The sequence below is a fragment of the Clytia hemisphaerica genome, unplaced genomic scaffold (genome assembly GCF_902728285.1).
Source record: "Clytia hemisphaerica strain Z4C2 unplaced genomic scaffold, Clytia hemisphaerica genome assembly, whole genome shotgun sequence".
In the NCBI taxonomy this organism is placed as follows: Eukaryota; Metazoa; Cnidaria; class Hydrozoa; order Leptothecata; family Clytiidae; genus Clytia; species Clytia hemisphaerica.
This window is the reverse complement of record NW_027104185.1, coordinates 224,663-243,272: the sequence shown is the minus strand read 5'-3', so window position 1 is coordinate 243,272 and position 18,610 is coordinate 224,663. Positions and strand designations below refer to the sequence as shown.

At 34.1% G+C, this 18,610-nt stretch overlaps 1 protein-coding gene across 2 annotated transcripts; it reads left to right on the top strand.

Moving 5' to 3' along the window:
• The first annotated feature begins 774 nt into the window (after nucleotides 1–774).
• Nucleotides 775–18,269, top strand: LOC136814845 (uncharacterized). Of its 2 annotated transcripts, XM_067071274.1 has the most exons (30): nucleotides 775–857; nucleotides 1,245–1,322; nucleotides 1,603–1,651; nucleotides 1,876–1,928; nucleotides 2,264–2,407; nucleotides 2,804–2,890; nucleotides 3,329–3,437; nucleotides 3,817–3,869; nucleotides 4,119–4,192; nucleotides 4,439–4,511; nucleotides 4,630–4,716; nucleotides 5,010–5,072; nucleotides 5,628–5,688; nucleotides 6,048–6,100; nucleotides 6,457–6,530; nucleotides 7,250–7,319; nucleotides 8,126–8,212; nucleotides 8,598–8,792; nucleotides 9,253–9,366; nucleotides 10,084–10,157; nucleotides 10,570–10,642; nucleotides 10,844–11,178; nucleotides 11,520–11,589; nucleotides 12,040–12,126; nucleotides 12,664–12,777; nucleotides 13,416–13,539; nucleotides 14,509–14,561; nucleotides 15,005–15,078; nucleotides 15,291–15,450; nucleotides 16,173–18,269. In XM_067071274.1, the coding sequence occupies exons 2-30, from the start codon at nucleotides 1,274–1,276 to the stop codon at nucleotides 16,277–16,279; spliced, it is 2,766 nt and encodes a 921-aa protein (XP_066927375.1). In that variant the 5' UTR covers nucleotides 775–857; nucleotides 1,245–1,273; the 3' UTR covers nucleotides 16,280–18,269. The 2 variants fall into 2 exon arrangements, with proteins under 2 accessions (XP_066927375.1, XP_066927374.1); XM_067071273.1 differs by lacking the exon at nucleotides 775–857 and having other exon boundaries at nucleotides 1,162–1,322.
• The last annotated feature ends 341 nt before the right edge of the window (nucleotides 18,270–18,610 follow it).

The window sequence follows — 18,610 nt, the reverse complement described above, 5'->3', positions numbered from 1 at the left end:
AGTGTTTATTACCATGACACTGGAATCCTGAAATATAGCATGCTAAAATTCAAAAGTGTGATCCTGAAGTGTGTCTACAAAAATTAGACGGGTGTGTGTTGATTCTGTATAATGTTATAGTAAATAAGTGCAGCTATGTAAAATAAACCACAAGGCGTTACTACATAAAAACTGTGTGCTTTTGTTTAGTTTTCGTAGATATATACACAACACATTCTTGTATAAGATAACTTGAAAATTTTAATTTGACGAAAAAAACGTCTTAGCTAACTCGAAAGTTTTAATTTGGTAAAAAAATCGAGTTAGCTAAAAAATCACCAAAAAAATAGTGACCCACTTAAAAACTTTGACCCACGCAAAAAATAATGACCCATGCAAAAAAATATGACCCACGCAAAAAAATAATGACCCATGCAAAAAATTATGACCCACGCAAAAAATATGACCCACGCAAAATTTTTTACCCACGCAAAACAAATTGACCCACGCAAAAAAATAATGACCCACGCAAAAATTTTGACCCACGCAAAAATTTTGACCCACGCAAAAAATTTGACCCACGCAAAAAATACTTTGACCCACGCACCCACGCAAAAAAATGACCCACGCAAAAATATTAACCCACGCAAAAATATTGACCCACGCACCCACGCAACCCACGCAATTTAGCAGACTCCTCAAGCAAATATATGGTACGAAAGTTGGCATTCATAGGTTCAGTTGCCGATTCTACATTTCTAATTTTTTGGCCAATATTATTATGAATATTCTAATAGAGTACATATTCTTATAAAAGATTTTTTTCCAAAGAAATCGGGTGTTTTAAAGTCCACAATGCCTTAAAATTTTCTTAACTTGTTCTTAACATTTTGGCCATCGAAGTCTTATGTTCTTATCAAAAAACGTGTAGTTTGAAAAAAAAGAAGGGATTTCTGTATGAAAAACACACAGATTAAATATCTGAACGTGCGTTTATTACATACTCTTCCATAAACAGTCTGGCGTGCAGGTTCTTAAACAATAACAAACAAAGAACTCAAACAAAAGATTTCAAACACATCTTCAGAATAAAAGTGCGTTTGTTACGTATGCTCTTCTTCTTCAATATTTTAGGCGCAATTCTTTTTGTTACGTATACAAAGATTTCTTTTGTTACATTTCATACTCATTTGCTTCTTTAGTTCTTGGCTCTTGAAGAAGAAAGACCTCTTCTTCACTTCTTCATTTTCATTTGTACCGGGCAGTTCGTTCTTTCAGGTACACACAGTGAAGAATGTGGGCCCTTTGGTTCTTGTTTTCGATTGTTGCTACATCAGCATCAGGTATGTAGAACTCCTTGTATTTCATACAATTTGATATTGGCTATTCGGACTAATAATTCGGGAAATCTTATTATTTATTCGATATTTCGTGAGATTCGAATTTTTAAAAGTATTTTCAAGGCATTCGAGAACTTATATCTACAAAAGACTATTGTTTTAGGAAAGTCAGATTAATGGAAATCCATTTTATTATGTATCATCATGTTCGTATCTAATTGTATCGGTTACGCTTTCAATTTGGAGATATTATCGTTATAAAATACTGTTCTTATTTTTTCAGAATTGACATGGCTGAAACTTGATGATGCATTATCCCAAGCTAAAGAAAAGTAAGATGAATGTGATGTTTTATCAATTTTAATTTTGTCTTCTCTGACAAAATGTTACATCTTTTTCGATCCTTAGAATGCTGAGTTTGACACTTATATAAAAGTCGTCTGAAGTTCTACACCTGTTAGTTTTTTAGTATTTAGAAGCCTATTAACTTTCTAGTCGGACCATGGTCTGTACTGTACTAAATCATCTGTAACTTATGAATTTCTTTCGGTTTTAGGACGCTTCCAATCTTATTGTTGAGTACTCGTTCTAAATGTAAACCCTGCAAAAGTAAGTCTACCATTGATGTATTGCATTTCTTGAACTGTGACCTCTTTTTAACAAATTCTTTTCTAAAAGATCTTCAAGTAAAAGTTGAAGAGAAAGTTCTCAAAGGTCAAATAAGTCCAGAAATTTGTAAATTTTATTTCCTTTCTCCGTTACGTATGTAGAGGGGTCTGTACCACTCACTCCCTTTATAAAACTACCGCTCACGTTTGGACGATTTCTCTTTTAGCAAAAGGTACCGATCCCCTGAACCGCCTTTTTTCAGCACCCCCGGACAAGGATGGATTTATTAACCCCTTATGATTCTTAATCTTATATATTATCAAATAATTTTTAAGAACTGATCGAAGATTTCGAAGCGTCCAGTGAGTTTGTTGAACAAAGCAAGAAATTCCTACTGGCAAAAGCTGAAGATAAAGAGATTGGCAAATTGGGTGCATATAAAAGCGAAGGAAAATATGTCCCTAAAATCGTATTCATTAGTAAGTATATTCGACCTTTTTATCAAAACTTTTATATTTTCATCTCTTTTCTTTGGTTCGTCTTCTTGGCTGTCAACATTCCTCAGATAGGTTTTGCTTGAACTTAAACTATTCGGGGATCCCTGCATGCTTTTCACTTTACCGCATATACAATTTTTTTTTCAAATCAGCATTTTCAAATATTTGAGATTTAGCCAAGAATTAATTAAAATTACCCTGAATACGCGCCAATTTTCCTCAAACTATGTGTTTTTTATTAATTTCGCGAGTTTTATTTTCGAAAAAAAAAACACGAAAATTTGCGAAAACACAAGATTGAATCTTGTTAAAATTAATCCAAGTAATATAACTCGAACCTCTACATCATATCCTAAGAAATATTAATTATCCCCCTAGATCACAATGGTGTCATGATGCGGGAATTGGACAACAAGAATAAGAAATCCGATAAAACAAAATACTTCTACAAAAAAGTTTCTGATGGTAAGTTCATCTTTTTACTGTTGCGTTGCGATTGCAATAAGATAGAATTTAAGTTTCCGTCGCCAAAAAGTTTTTAGAAAAAATTATTGGTATATTTCAGGAAAATTATATTCAAAGCTATTAAATGCTATCAGTTGTACATCCAGTTTTTGCCCTTTGATGTACGATGCATTGTTACATCCCCTGTCTCAGTAACCCGGTGATCTCTTAGCCAGCCTTAGCGAGGATGAAGTAAAAGCGTTGAATATCAATATGGCTCGTGGAAAATCTCATTTTAATCATCCGATAGTGTCTTTATCAAATGAGATGCTCCAATGCTTTTTCCGTGAAAATTTCATGAATTTTTTGACGTATTTTTCCAGTGGGTAGAGGGCTCCACCAAATCTTTGAGGATGCGATTATATTTTTTGAAACTGCTATTTCTTGTTCTCGATACAGTTTTGATCAGTATGGAAGTATGTTTGGAGCACCAGTTCTTGGATAGTGGTTTCGGTAAAGACTATGTGTGGTATGAGTGGACCTCAGGCTTGGCGGCTGCAAAACAACAGTAAGTTGGTGAAATAGATATAATTTTTTTTTTTTTTTGGGGGGGGGAGGGCGACTTTATTGAAAAACATGCAACTTATTAACGTCGTCGTGAATTACTTCGAAATTCCACAGTAAATCTTTTAATTATCCTATGTCAGTCAGAGCCAGATAGAGATTTTGCCTTGTCGGGGAAAAGCTCGTTTCAGTCGCGTGTTTTTTATTCTCAAAAAGGTTCATGTATCTTTGAAGAAGAGATACGAGTATTTTAAAACAACTGCTTCTTCCAATCAACTTTAAAAAACCTATGTAGAACTTCTAGCTTTGTTTGAGAGCTGTTGAGAGTGTTCTTTCGCAGGTATTTTCTTTTAATCATACCAAAAAATCGATTTTGTTTCCAGGAATAAGCCAATTCTTGCTGTTTTCCATCAAGACTGGTGTGGTGCTTGCCAACGTAAGAAAATCTTACATCTTTCAAAAGATCCCTCTAAATAAACTATTCAGCATTTATATAAGCATTTTGCTAATCTTAAACTTTGGCCTAATTATGGATTATTACCCTCTACCAGAGTCTTCTACTTCACGCATAACGTAGTCGTAGTACAGTGATGAATTTTGATATTTCTGAAGATTTCGGGTGTAGGGAAGATTTAGAAGTTTGTCTTTTATTTATTTATAATCTAATGTTTCTTGTGATTTGTAGGATTGAAACCATCATTCGCAGCTTCAGATGAGATCAAAGAAGTAGCGGACAAGTTCATCATGATTAATACTGACGTATGTATATATCTAACCAGAAATTCCTGGATTTCTTTCAAAAAGGAAACATTAACAAAATTACTTTATTTGTTCATCCCATCATCTCGTTTCTCTCGGTCACGGTATAATGACGTCAATCTATCGGGAAATTACACGCTTTTTGATTAGAACACAAGACTTAAAATATTGAAAAGAAGAGAAAAGCTAATGCTCAGGTTCTTATAGAAAAAACGTATTAACATCGCCTCATCCTCGGTATTTTAGGAAGATGACATTGTGAAAGAAAGTGATAAATACAGAGCTGATGGAGAATACTATCCCAAAATATTATTTATTGGTAAGAAAAAATCGGTTATCTCGTTTGTATTGTATTTTCGAATCTTGTGATATACATAAGAAGGACATTAACTGTTTATTAATCTTAACTGGAAATTTATGCGATCTCTACATTTCAGACAGCGATGGTGATTTGATTGAAGAAGAATTGAATTATGGAACAAAACATAAACATGTTCTTCATTATTATGGTTCAGGAAAAGAAAGTAAGAATTAAAAATGTTTTTAAAATAAAGTTCCATTTAACAGGGCGATTGCCGGTCGCTTTGTAGATGAACGCTAAAAGGCCTTAGATTACTTGGGATATCAACGAAATATCAACTCTATCTACAATGTCTCTCACCAACTCTAATCTTAGACTGTACTCCACTATGTGGGATTAGCGACAAATCTAAAATAATTATTTTGGATAGTTGTCACCCGAAATTGAGTATTGGCATTGTATTTTAGTTTACAAATAAGATTGAAACGTTAACTTTTCAACATTATCTTATAATAGTCCGCGCATCAATGGACCGAGTCATTGGAAATATCACCGAAGCTCAAAACGTCAAAGACAATGGTAAGACAATCTCCTTGGAATTTTATCCATCCAGCATAATACCTTAGGTCAAGGAAGGGAAACAAAGAAATTGCACTACCTTCATATCAGCTTGTCGCATAATCAACTTGGATTCATTTCCCGGTGGGTAGTACTAGGTTTGCCAACTGATGGTATGTTCAACGAAAAATTGGCTTTTAGAATTGCACCTTTACAGTGAAGCAAAAAATCGGAGAAGTTCAAACCCTTAACTGCATTCTTCTCAAATTTTCAAATCTTTCAAGCAAAAATAAATCAGAATTTTCAAGCAAAAATTTGCAATTTTTCCTGGATTTTTGCAGAAATTTCCACCCTTAAAGTGCGTTTATCGAAAATTATACCCTTACAGTGAGTGCATTTATGCTTTCTTGAAAAATATACCCTAAATCGCTGCACATACCCGTCGGTCAATTTGCCTGACTGCTTCCCCCCCCCGGATTCATTTTTTTCACTGGCCTACTGGTAGATATAAGATTTTATCATAATAACGGGGAGCTTTGCTTTTCTAATTGACTTGGATATCTTTTGCTATTTTAGATCTTGGAAAACACATCAAATGGGTTACTTACAAAAAAGGATTACAACTTGTTAAAACTTTGTAAGTTATTCTCGTTTCCAGTCTTTTCCATCACAATCATGTGATAGCTTTTTGAGCAGAACCAATATATACATTTTTAAAATCCAGCGTTTTACTGAAGAACTACTCGGTACCAGAGTGTATCTCACGTTTATCGCTTCGTAGTACCTCTACGGGGATGAATCTTGAAATTAGCCGTAGAAATTGGGTCTGTGTACAGATAACTGAAAAACACGATTGCTTTATGTTTTCAGCGTTCAAGCTTACTTTTTGAGAAACACCCCTGTCTCAGTGACCAATGAGAATGTTCGTTGATATAAAAAACTTCATCTTTTTATGCAGTCCGGTCTTATTTAGGATTTCATTATTTTTCATCATAGGAAGAAGCCAATGATGTTAATCATCACCAAATCTTATTGTGGTGCTTGTAAAGGTATTACAAATCTCCCCCCTTTATAAGCAACAAATATGTCACCAATTATAGTGGAATCTCCATAAATCGAACACACACAGAGAACAAAGAATTTGTTCCAGTTGAGGAAATTACAGTGGAATCTCCAAATTAATTTCGAGATATTGAGTTATAGAGGTTCAAATTATTGAGACTGTACTGTACATGTACAACACTGTGGTCTCTAAGATTTTTCTAACAAGTCAGATTTTCATGGACTGTTTATTTCACAATTCTACAATATGCCTGAATCGTTTGTTCAAACAACAACCCAACACTTAAAAAGCATTGTAATAACATCAAATGAGAAATGGATTTCAAATTTATTACTATTTCAGCTCTCAAACCAAGAATTCAAAGAAGTAAAGAATTTGCTGAGCTCAGCAAGAAATTTGTCATGGTTACTGTTGAAGTAAGTTGATTCTTTCACACAAAAAAATTCTAAACTTGAAACACCACCTTCTCACAAACCTGGTAGGATTTTTCATCCAGTAGGATAAAAATGCTAGACTGAAAGTCAATGAGGATATTCCCATGTTTTTAAGACTGTGGGCTTCTATTCCATTGTTTTCAAGTCAGCAAATTCAGTGGGAATGGAAAAAATAGCACAATTTTTTACAGTGAGGATTTGTTTATTTGAGTATTTTTAGCGGGGACTAACCTATAAATTTCTACTGGGAACGATATTTTGGCTAATTTTTCCAGTAGGAAGGGGTTACATCTGGTCTGTGTGAAGGGGGTTTCTTAAAATAGAGGAATATGTATTTAGCTCTTATTTTATTCAGTCTTTTCAGTTAAACAATCCTTAATCTACCAGTTAGACTCTTAGTAATTATAGTTTAAACCAGAAGATGTGACGGATCGGTATATTATGGAATAAACTTTCGAATTTAAGGGGCGATTTCTTAAACGCAAATCGAATGTTTTCTTTCATTATAGCGGTAGTTAAGTAACTATTAAGGGCTATTAAATTAAGATATGGAATCAAGTCCAAATGTTTCATGTTAAATGAAATCTAGTATCCAATTAGTCTACACAATAGACAGCTCCAGGCTTTTAGGCCTTACTCTTGGTATAGGCAGCCACTAATAACCTAGTACCACATGAAATTTTATTTTCATTTTCTCGCAGGATGATGATGAACCAGATGAAGATCAATTTGATGTTGATGGTGCCTACATTCCAAGAATATTCTTCTTAGGTAATTTAACCCTCAAATAATTCATACGAATGTAGTCTAAGGTCCCAAATAAATAAACGTCCCCACCCGGTTATTAATTTTCTAAAAGTTTTCGGTCCAACCCCTCCCCCGCTTTTTTATTCTAAAAATATTGTCAGCTATCAATAAGCTGAATTGCTCTAAATTGCTTGTTTTTAATTAATCGTAGAAATTTTAGCGTATATTAGCGTCAGGAAAATCTTGATTTTTTTTGGATTTATTTTAGCGAATCACGATTTCAAAAAGTTTTGCGTGGATAAATTTTAGCGAATATTCGTATTACATCATTGACTGAGTTCGTTTTCTAGCATTTCTCTGCACTGAAACCCTTCGTATTGACAAAAATGTATCAAGGCAATAAAACTAGAAATTTCGCGCGGATAAATTTTAGCGATCTGTCGATTCGGCGTGTTTTAGCGAGATTTATTTTAGCGAAAGTAGGGAAAACTCGCTAAAACGCTAAAATTAGTCTCGCTAAAATTTCTACGATTAATTGGAGATACAATTTCGGACAATCTTTTATTCGGATCCCATCTACTAGTCGAGACCTTAAAGTAGCCTAGGAGTGGGCGCCAATTTTTCCCCTGGATTGTCCCCCCTTACTCTTGAGCAAAGAGGCTTAAAATGTGTACAATTCATGAACCAGGGCCACCGTGCTCTAAAAACAACTTTCTGCTGGTCTAAAATTTTAAATGCTTTTGCTTCAAACCAACGAGAAACCGTTATATGGTTTTCAATATAATGAGCACATTTCCTTAATACACACCCCTCCTCTTTATATATTACAGACAGCAATGGTAAAGTTGACGAATCCCTACGCAATGAAGGAAAATCTTTCAAAAAATCACGATACGCTTATGGAAATGTTGACCAATGTAAGAATTTTATTTATCTCCAATACTTACAGTTATAATTAGTTGGGTAACCTAATTGAAGAGATCCGAATTGCCGTTTCTGATTCTTCACCTTACATAAAGGTTCGACTCGATTTTACGAAAATAAATTTCGCGAATCGGAAGAGATCACTGACTTACGAAATTAAATGCAGGCGAAATTTTTAAATCATAAATTTGGGTTTAATGTGTACTATAAGTTTGTTATGGCGAAAATATGCGTTTTGAGGGCGATGCTCAGTTCACTTTTTGGTTGTTTCGCAAATCGACTTGAAACCTAATGTTTTCGAATCTCTCGAAACGAAATGACAATCACCAAACCTATGTCTATATTCAACAATAACCTTATTTTATCTGTTTTTCCCAGTGATGACTAACATGAACAAAGCTTTGGAGATGAAACTTGGTGAACGAACAGAGGATCACCAATACACACAACAACAACAACAACAACAACAACAACAAGATTCTCAGAACACTCAACAAGAATCGCAGAACACTCAACAAGAACAAACACAAACTCAGCAACAACCAAAAGAAGAAGCCAAGCAGAAAACTGATGGTGAGTCTACCTCAAAATTTTGAAAATCGAGTCAAAATTGACAAAAATTTGGGGAAAAGTCTCTCCATTAAGGGTCCTAAATACGTCAATTTTTTCTCTCTCTCAGGGTCTATTTTCGATTTTTAGCTCAGACTTACCCGTAACCTCGCAAACCTAGTACCTCTCAGGCTGTTACCCTCTCTTAGACAGGGATTTGCAGCAGAAAACTGCTGGAACGCAAAATTTATTAGTAACGTTCATCTAACATCAAATGAACGTTTGGCATTGAACATTGTTTCTAAGACATTTTTGCCACATTTTAAAAACCATCATTTTAAGCGTCATAAAAATTATTCTTTATGTCTTTTCTTCTCGCAAACTAAAATGAATAGACAAGGTTAAGTAGGGAAATTCAGGGGAAACAGAAGTGGTATCTTTCCCTACCTACCCTAGTTCATTTATCTTACCAACATTACATTAGGTTTTGGCACCAACATCAGATGGTACAATTATACAGTTGGAGTACAACAAGTGAAGAAGAATCACATGATTGGTCTTGTCGTATTCTACAATAACTATTGTGAATTCGCTCGATGTAAGTTTCTCCATTTATTCACCCCTGTGTCACAGACCCGCTGGGACCCAAGCCAAGCCCCACTGGAAAATTTGGCCAAAGTTTCGTCCCCGGTGGGAAAAATACCCTACAATTTCAGCCTCACTGGAAAACTCCTTATAGGTGTTTTTATTTTTCTAGAACAGCGATGCATCGTGGGATGAGGAATTCCTAAGAGATTTCTATTGTAATACCCCCGAAACAATCCGAAACAATCAAAAACTCTGATAAGATCTATTGACTTTGATTTCATCCCCATTCGAAATTCAATGTCAAAAATTACACTGCCGAAACCATCACCAGAACGATAGAACTTAATATTCCAAGGGGATTTCAATAGAATTTATCCCCGCTTTGGGAAAAAGTTCCACTGGGGCTGTGTGACAGTAGTATATTCATTTGTAATTATGGAATTATAAATAGCTGTAAATAGCATTGATAACTGTATCATAGAAATCTGCTCTCCTAAATGAAGTTTGCGCTCCTTTTGGCTATGATGCTTGTTAGAAAATTTCACTTGAACATAAAAATTTGATACCTTAAGGGAACTTATTTTGGCAGGAACTAATTTTGACGAGCGGCAAAAATCCTGAAAATTTTTAATTTTGGCGAGAACTTATATTGGCGATCGATGAATTTTTTTCATGGTTAAGATGTGAAATTTATATATTAACGCGATTCTTTGTATCATTTTTTTAGACATGAAAGAGCAGCTCAATGAATCACCAGAGATCACTGAACTTTCTAACAAATTTGTTATGATTCGTGTCAGCGTACGTAGAAATTGCTTCTTTATGGAAATCCATTGTCAATTTGTTTTGATTTTTTAGCTAAGAGATTTGTAGAAGTATTACATCACCCTCAGATTCGAAAAATTCCAAAGAATACTTCACCCTCCGCCAAAAAAAACACTATTCTTATAAAAAAGGGTGTATTTGACGGAAAAATGATGAGTATTTCGGTATTGATCGGTCGTATAATATTTCCGGTATTCTGATACTCGTGGTAGCATTTTGACCGGTATTTGAAAACTTTTGTCGGGTACGCTGGTATTCCGGTATTTTGTACCCTCGGAAGCAAGCCCCATCAAAGAATTGATGTCAGGTACTGGTATCGTCCATGATGAAGTAAAAATTTAAGAGTGTTATAAAATATCATTTAGATTTTAAATTGATTTATATTCAGGAAGAGGAAGCGAAAGAAACGAAAGAAAAATATGATGTCGATGGAAAATATTCACCAAGGATGTTCTTTATCGGTAAAATTGATATTTCCGAGCATTTTACTATTAGAAACTTTGGAGTTTGCGAAAACAGGTGTAGTTTTGGTTGATCAGAATATTTTTTCATAAGAATTACCTTTCCAGCGTGCCTCATCTTTGGAAAAGGTCCAAGTTTAAAATTACGGCAGCCGAGAGAAATTTTTTACCCAATATTTCATCTTCCCCTTCACATTTCAGATCCTGATGAGAACGTCCAGGTCAATCTCAACAACAGTTTGATCGACTCACCATACGATTCCACCCTCTTTTACTACGGTACCGATAAAGAGATTCTCAGCATGATGAAAAGCGCCCAACAAACAATGAATATCACCCTCGGGCGGGGATTTGGTGAATACATTGACTGGGTGGCCTATCCAAGGGCGTTGGAGTTATGCAAGGAGAAAAATATGCCAATGATGTTAATTATCCATAAAACGTGGTGTGGTGCATGTAAATCTTTGAAACCAACGATCAAAGATTCGAGACCTATCTGGGAATTGAGCAAATATTTCATCATGGTTAATACTGAGGTTAGTGGAGACAAAAAGATTCGATCGATTGTAGATCTACAACTGAAATCTATGTAGGGTCTATGATAATCTGAATTGCAGATCTTTAGAAAACTGCAGATGCTATATTCATGATGCGCCATTGCAATGTCTTCTGACATTACATCACGGACCCAACAGCTGATTGGTTGTAAGTGACGTAAAATCACTTTTAACAAATCAGGTGTTGGGTCCGTGGAATATATTGCAATGGTGCATATCATGAATAGGGAGAGGATTTTTAGCAACCTGGGCCTATAAATGGTAGCACAAGAAACTTTTGACGTGATGAAGCAAAGTAAATAAATCTTTTCCCATCTTAGGATTCAGAGGAGCCTCATGACGAACAATATTTCATTGATGGTGGATATTATCCAAGAATTTATTTCTTAGGTAAGTGCTTCTTTATACTGGCAATGATCATAAACATTACCGAGTTGGCTTGTGATAACTTCATCAATGATCATTGACCTCATATTTATCATTTTCGCTTTTGTGTAGCTCCGTCGGAAAAATAAGAACAAAGCTATCTACTTAAACTTCAATTAACTCCAGCGTTATTCATGGTCTGGAAGCTAATGAATCGTATTATTTGATTTTCTTCTTCGGAAAGAAAGGAAAGAAATAAGTCCTACCGATGCAGGAGGAGAGACGTCTACCATACGCCTTCTCGCTACACTTACCTCGGAGTGTATTTGTTTCCTAGGGTAATTCCCTCGTGTAGGAATTCTGTCTTCTCAGAAATATCTGGATAATGCATGAGAAAAAAGACTCTTTCGTTTAACCTACTCTGTGACAATCAACCAATACTAACGCTTAACCTTTAATCTTCTTTTCATTTAGATTCTCAAGGCAAAGTACACCATGACCTTCACAACAGAGATCCCGCCTTCTTGAAATACAAATTTTCATTCGCCTATGAAGAACAAAGTAAGTGATACCAAAGTGACAACACTAATTAATGTCGTTGCAGAAATTCTTCCGAAAACAAACAAAAGTTTAGCCTGTAACAGAGTGAACAAATAAAGTTGGTTACCTAAAAAGTATAGGTTTTACGACCTTAAATTCAATTGTGTAACCTCTAGGTCTGAAAATAAACTTGATTTATTGAAGGGATTTTTGATAAAATTTTGAATAAATTTTACGACACTTAGTAAGCACAAGCTAATCATAATTCTTGAAATTAGGTATTTAATGAAAGTACCTATAAAAGTGAATTATACAATATTAAATTATTGTTGGTTAAGAGACCTGTGATTTTAAGGGGTATCCACTTGTACCAGAGGCTTTATATTCTTCATGTTCGAAAAATTTGAAATTTTCAATCCACGCTATAAGAAGATGTTGTTTATGCATTCATAGACGCTCTTGGACGTTATATGGACGTCGAAACAGCGTTTGTTTGTCCATTTTGTTTCTTCATTCACACACAAAACACGTTGTAATTTATCATCTCCACTTTTCTAGTCTTGCAAACGATGAAATTTGCTGTTGGGAAGTTTTATAACACACAAAACACTGCACAACAAAACACACAACAACAAACCACACAACAACAAGAAAAACAACAACAAAAACAGGGTAAATCATATTAATATTTCCATCATGGCGTTCTAAATCTGATTTCTATTTTTTAATCTATTCTTCAATCCGATGCAGAACTTTAGCCTAACAAAGATCTTCTTTTTTCTGTGAGGCACATTGTGGCTCATCGTTTTATAAGCTATAATTATATTAAAAAGTTGCGCCAGTCGTTAATTATTGCAGTCCATCGAACTCAATGCTAAAAATATGGGGAAAATATGGTTAATTCTTTGTGTTTTGCTACACACAAAAATTAAGGACCGGCCCAGTCTCAGCCAAGAATTACTTTATCTGATATTTCGATGACGGGTTGGCGGCCGCCCACGCTAAAGCTCTAAAGGAGCGGGCCAATTTCCCATCGAAGAGGAGTGATCGTCGGCCTATGATGTGCCGCATCACCAGTCGTGTTCAACTACCCTTGTGCATAAAGCTAAAAATATTTCGGTTGGACCCTCCAATTCCCAAAAACGATGACTGGGTTACCAGACCTCCTGCTGCAAAATTCTTGACGCGGTCTTGCAAAATTCCGTAATGTAAACCTTCCAGATGTCGAAATGTTTTCCAACCTTCAGAGCTTTAGCGTGTCGAATGAAAATTTCTACATCTTCGTAATCTGTTTTTTATTTACTTCCCAGAAACTAAAACAGAAGAAGGTAAGAAAGAGAAGAGCACAACATTATCTCCTGGTAAACGATTGTTATCAAACAGTGGTCTCAAATGGAATAACATTAATGCTGCTCTGGAAGAAGCAAAGGAAAGGTAAAGGTTGTTTTTTGAGTACGATATCAAAGTTGCTTTAATCGGATTAAATTTCGCGTGAATTTAATTTCGCGAATAAGCCTGAAAACAGCTGAAAATAGGCATTTTTTTGCCACAAATGGAGACTTTGGATTGGTTTCTCCGCCGGAAATTCGATTTAAAAAGTTTTGCGATAGATTTGATTTCGCGAGTGAGGAATTTTGCGCGTTTTTGCGAGTTTTAATTTTACGAATGGCAAAAACTCGCAACATCGTGAAATTTAATCTCGCGAAAGTTAATCCGGTTAAAGTATACCATATGGAAGTAGTCAAAGAAAGGTTTTTTGTCTGAAACGGAAAACGAATTTTACACAGCAATAAATAAGTGCATATTCTTGAACTTTTGGTGAAGTATGCAGAATTTTGAGACCGAAAATACTTCTTTATATACTTTAATGGGATAAACTTTCGCGGGGATTAAATTTAACGGTTACGCCTATCCGCGAAATTCAAAAACTTCGCGGGGACTTAATTTCGCGGGTGGCACTATTGGGTGTCAATATTTTCACGATTTTGTGACTTTCACTGTCAAATCATACATGTTAGTTGTTGAAATACACATTATTTGCGCCTCTTTGATGCAAGTAACCATTCAAAAAGTATTTATTTGACATATTTTGAGTTTTGTTTAGAAATATTTCGCGGATGAAGCCCTTCCAAATTTCCATTGGGACTTAATTTTGCGGATTTTCGCGGATGACACCAAAATCCGCGAAATCCACGAAATTTAGTCCCCGCGAAAGTTTATCCCATTAAAGTACTTCACTGTGATGGAAATCTGCCTGCCTGAAACGGAAGAACGTGTTGTATGTTCCATTCATGATACTGTATTCATATTGTCATACCGTAGTTTCGTGATATGAAAGCTTTGCCAGTAGTGCACGCTTTGACCTTGACACAAGCCATAATGCTCTCTTTTTTTCTTTTATAGCCAAAAGCCAATTATGTTCTTAGTTCATCGCACAACTTGCCCCGCTTGTAAAGGTATTCAATATTTCGGAATCGCATTTGTAAATTTTTGCATCAATCAACTCTAATTTCTGCCTCATTTACTCAAAATTATTACCAATATCTATATAATGGGCTCTTCCAGAAAATCAGTTCGTTGGGGGTGGAGAATATATTATTTTGTCAATTCAATTACCCCTGGACATTTTCATTTTTCACTCCCATGGGTTGTCATCAATTTAACACCTGGACACCAAAATTTACCCCTGAACATAGCAGATTTACCCCCTGGACAATGCAATTCTTAGGACTGTTTTTGGGACCCCTGGGCAATTCAACCCTCCCCCATGGACGGACTTTTTTCTGGAAGAGCCCAATGCAAATTAATATAATTTAAAGACAAGGACAGAAATCCGAATTTTTACTGAGTTTTCATAAAATTCTTATTGAATGAAAAATGATGATTTTTCTTTTGATAGCTACTATCAAGATGATTGTGAGAGATGAAGAGTTCAAAGAGAAATCTCAAGGATTCATCCTTGCTGACATTGAGGTAAAATTTGTTAAGGGAGATAGTTGAAGCATAATATCAATTAAGAGATATACATGCATATATCCATATAAGGAATTCTGTCATTCAAACCAGAAATTGCAGTGTATCTTTGAACAACTGGACACTGCTTCATTTTGAGGTTAGTTTAAAAAATAGTGGGATAAAGTGGGACCATTTGAAACAATTGTTTTCTCCCTTTTAAAAACCTTAAGGACGACGTTGATGATGAATTAGCTGATTCTTTTGATATCGATGGAACGTATGTACCGAGAATTTATTTCTTGGATCCTGAAGGCAAGATATGGAAAGATTTATGGAACGTGGGTACAAGTTATTTGGACAACAAGTTCTACTTCTTCGAAAGCTCAGCAAGTAAGTTGTCTGTTTAATCTAAATAAGTTTGCATTTATCGACCCAGTGATATTCATATTGGAAGTTTATCGTGGCTTGGATCAAGAGATTTACGTTTGGCTACGTTTCGAGAGATTCTTCTCTCATCATAAGTTGTCTGTGTAGAATTTGATAATGTTGTCTGTGTTTTCACCATAGTATAAGAAGTATAACTATGTTTTCACCCCCTACTAGAAAACTACCGTATGTGCATACAAAATTGAACCCTTAGAGAATATCTGGTCAAACAGGGTCAAATATAAATAAATTTGGGCAAAAAATCGACCCTTACAGTGCATTTTCTTCAAACATTTATTTGTCAATCTTCAGGTATATGGCCAGATTTTTCAAAATTTTGCACAAAAATAAATGGTTTTTCTCACATTTGACACTCTTACAATGCACTTTGAGAAGTCTGAAATAAACTTCCAATAAGTGGGCCGATAAACTTAAACTTTAGCTTTAATTTCTTTTTGGACCTATCTCGGAGGTCTAAATTAATAATCTAGTCTTAAATTAATACATTTAAAACTATTTTTCCAACGGGGTATCGTGATTTGTCCTTCAAGAGTTATGTATCAAAATGTACAGACTTGAAATATTATTGGAACAAACTTTAGTATTGGAAAGACTTGAGTCTAATGAAATTCGAGGGTTTTGATTGTTATTGCTAGTGTTATCAACTATTTCAATTTTCTTTTTAGTCTATCGAGCAATGGAAAAAGCCAAGGAAAAGATGTCAGCGTGGAAACCAGGGGACCAGTCTGAAGAGACTAATCGAGTTGTCAAAAAACCAAAAGATGAATTATAGTTTTAAATTTCTATTTCTAATTTAAGTTAATTTTTGTACTTTTATTTCCTGATTTTATTTATTTTTCTTTTTTTTTTTATTTCAACCATGATCATGTTTTTTTGTTCTGGTTTTGTTTTTGATGTTTCTGAATCTGCTTTTTGAGGTTTTTTTGATTTCTTTGTTTCTTCTTTATTTTTTCTTCCCTTTAATTAAACTTTCCTTTCAGCTCATTTTTCTTTTTATTATTTTTTGTTCATTTGTTTTGTTTTACATTTTTCTGTTTTCTTATTGTTTTTAAAACTTTTTTCATGTTTATTTTTAGTTTTCCCTTTGTTAACTTTTTGTTAAACCGTATGAAACTCTTTCCCTTTGTTTTAATTTTTCGTGGAATCTTTTATTTTATTCTATTTTATTGTTTTATTTTTGTGAAGTTTTTGTCTCTTCCCTTTCCATTTGTGTTGTTTTTCGTTTCTTTTCACTTTTTGTTTGACTGTTATTTTTTGTTTACTTTTCTTTATAGATTTGTTTTAGTGAAACTTCTCTTTTCAAATTGTTTTTTATATCTCTCTTCGTTTGTTTTATTTTTTGTGTTGTTCTGTTATTTTTATTTACGTTGATTGCTTGCTTGTTTGTTTGTATAAACTTCTCTTTGCCCCTTCCCTTTGTTCTTCTGTGGTTCTTTTTCTTTGTTTTTTTTTTCGTTGAATTGTTGTTTTCGTTCATTTTCCTTGAGTGTTTTTTGTGAAACTACCCTTTGTCTGTTCCTTTTCTTGAGTGTTTTTCTTTTCTCGTTCGTTTTTGATTTTCGTTGAGCTGACGTTTTCTTTTACTTTTCTTGACAACTTTTCCCTTTGTGAAACTTTTCTTTTGCTTTGCTTTTGTGTTGTTTTTTCGTTCGTTTTCATTTTTCGTTTACTTTTCTCGACTTTTTTCTTTTTGTGAAACTTCTCTTTGTCTTTTTCCTTTGCTTTTGTGTTTTTTTTTCTCGTTCGTTTTCAATTTTCGTTTACTTTTCTCGACTGTTTTCCTTTTGTGAAACTTCTCTTTTGCTTTGCTTTTGTGTTTTTTTTTTCGTTCGTTTTCATTTTTTGTCTTGTTTTCGTTTAACTTTTTCGTCGACGTTTTTTCTCGACTTTTTTCTTTTTTGAAACTTCTTTGGTTTTTTGTTTTTTTTTTCTTTTCTTCCTTTTCAATTTTCGTTTACTTTTTCGACTGTTTTCCTTTTGTGAAACTTCTCTTTTGCTTTGCTTTTGTGTTTTTTTTTCGTTCGTTTTCATTTTTTGTTTACTTTTCCTAACTGTTTTCTTTTTGTGAAACTTCTCTTTTGCTTTGCTTTTGTTTTTTTTCTCGTTCGTTTTCAATTTTCGTTTACTTTTCTCGACTTATTTCTTCATGTGAAACTTTTTTTTGTCTTTTTCTTTTGCTTTTGTGTTGTTTTTTTTCTCATTCGTTTTTATTTTTTGTTGAATTGTTGTTTTCGTTAATTTTTCTTGACTGTTTTCTTTTAATGAAACTTCTCTTTTGCTTTTGTGTTTTTTTCTCGTTTGTTTTCATTTTTCGTTTACTTTTCTTGACTTTTTGTGAACATCTCTTTTGTCTTTTGTCTCTTGCTTTTCGAATTTTTCGTTGAACTGTTACTGCTGTTTACTTATTTTTTGGTTTTGTAAACTTGTCTTTGTCTCTTCCTTTCAGTTTTTTGTGTCCCCTCGTTTGATTTTTGTTTTTCGTTTACTCCCTGTTTACTTTGTAGTTTTCTTTGTACAACTTGTTCTTGTTATTCTATCTATCCTGTATTTAACTTTCAATTTCTTGTGTTTTCCACGTTTTTCCTTTTCCTGGTCTATTTTGCCCACCTCTTCCAATGAAAAAAAATCATAAATTTCTCAACTTATCAGAACTTATAGTTCATTTATTTTGTTTTTCATTTTGTTTAATTGTTATTTTAATTTTTCGATATAGTAACTCAAAATTTAAATCAGAATAAACAAACAAACCATGAACAATTCAACTCAAACTGTCGAAAATTTCCTACATTAAAGGAAGAAATTCTGGCGGATTTAGTCAAAATCCGCCAAATTTAATTTTTTCCGTCATCCGCCAAATTCCCGCCAAATTTAAGTTCCTCTATTTATTCCATCTATATATCTATTTCAGGCTTTAAAACAGGTTTTTCTTTTTTAATGTGTTTTTTTTGGACAACAATTTTCAAGTTAACCGCCAATTTAAAATCCCTCTGAAAAAACTTTTTCGGTCATCCGCCAAAATTTCTTTCTTTAATGTATTAAGAAAGCCTTTTTTTAAATCACTTGAAAGCCTTTTTTTAAATCGCTTGTCAAGCAGACAAATACT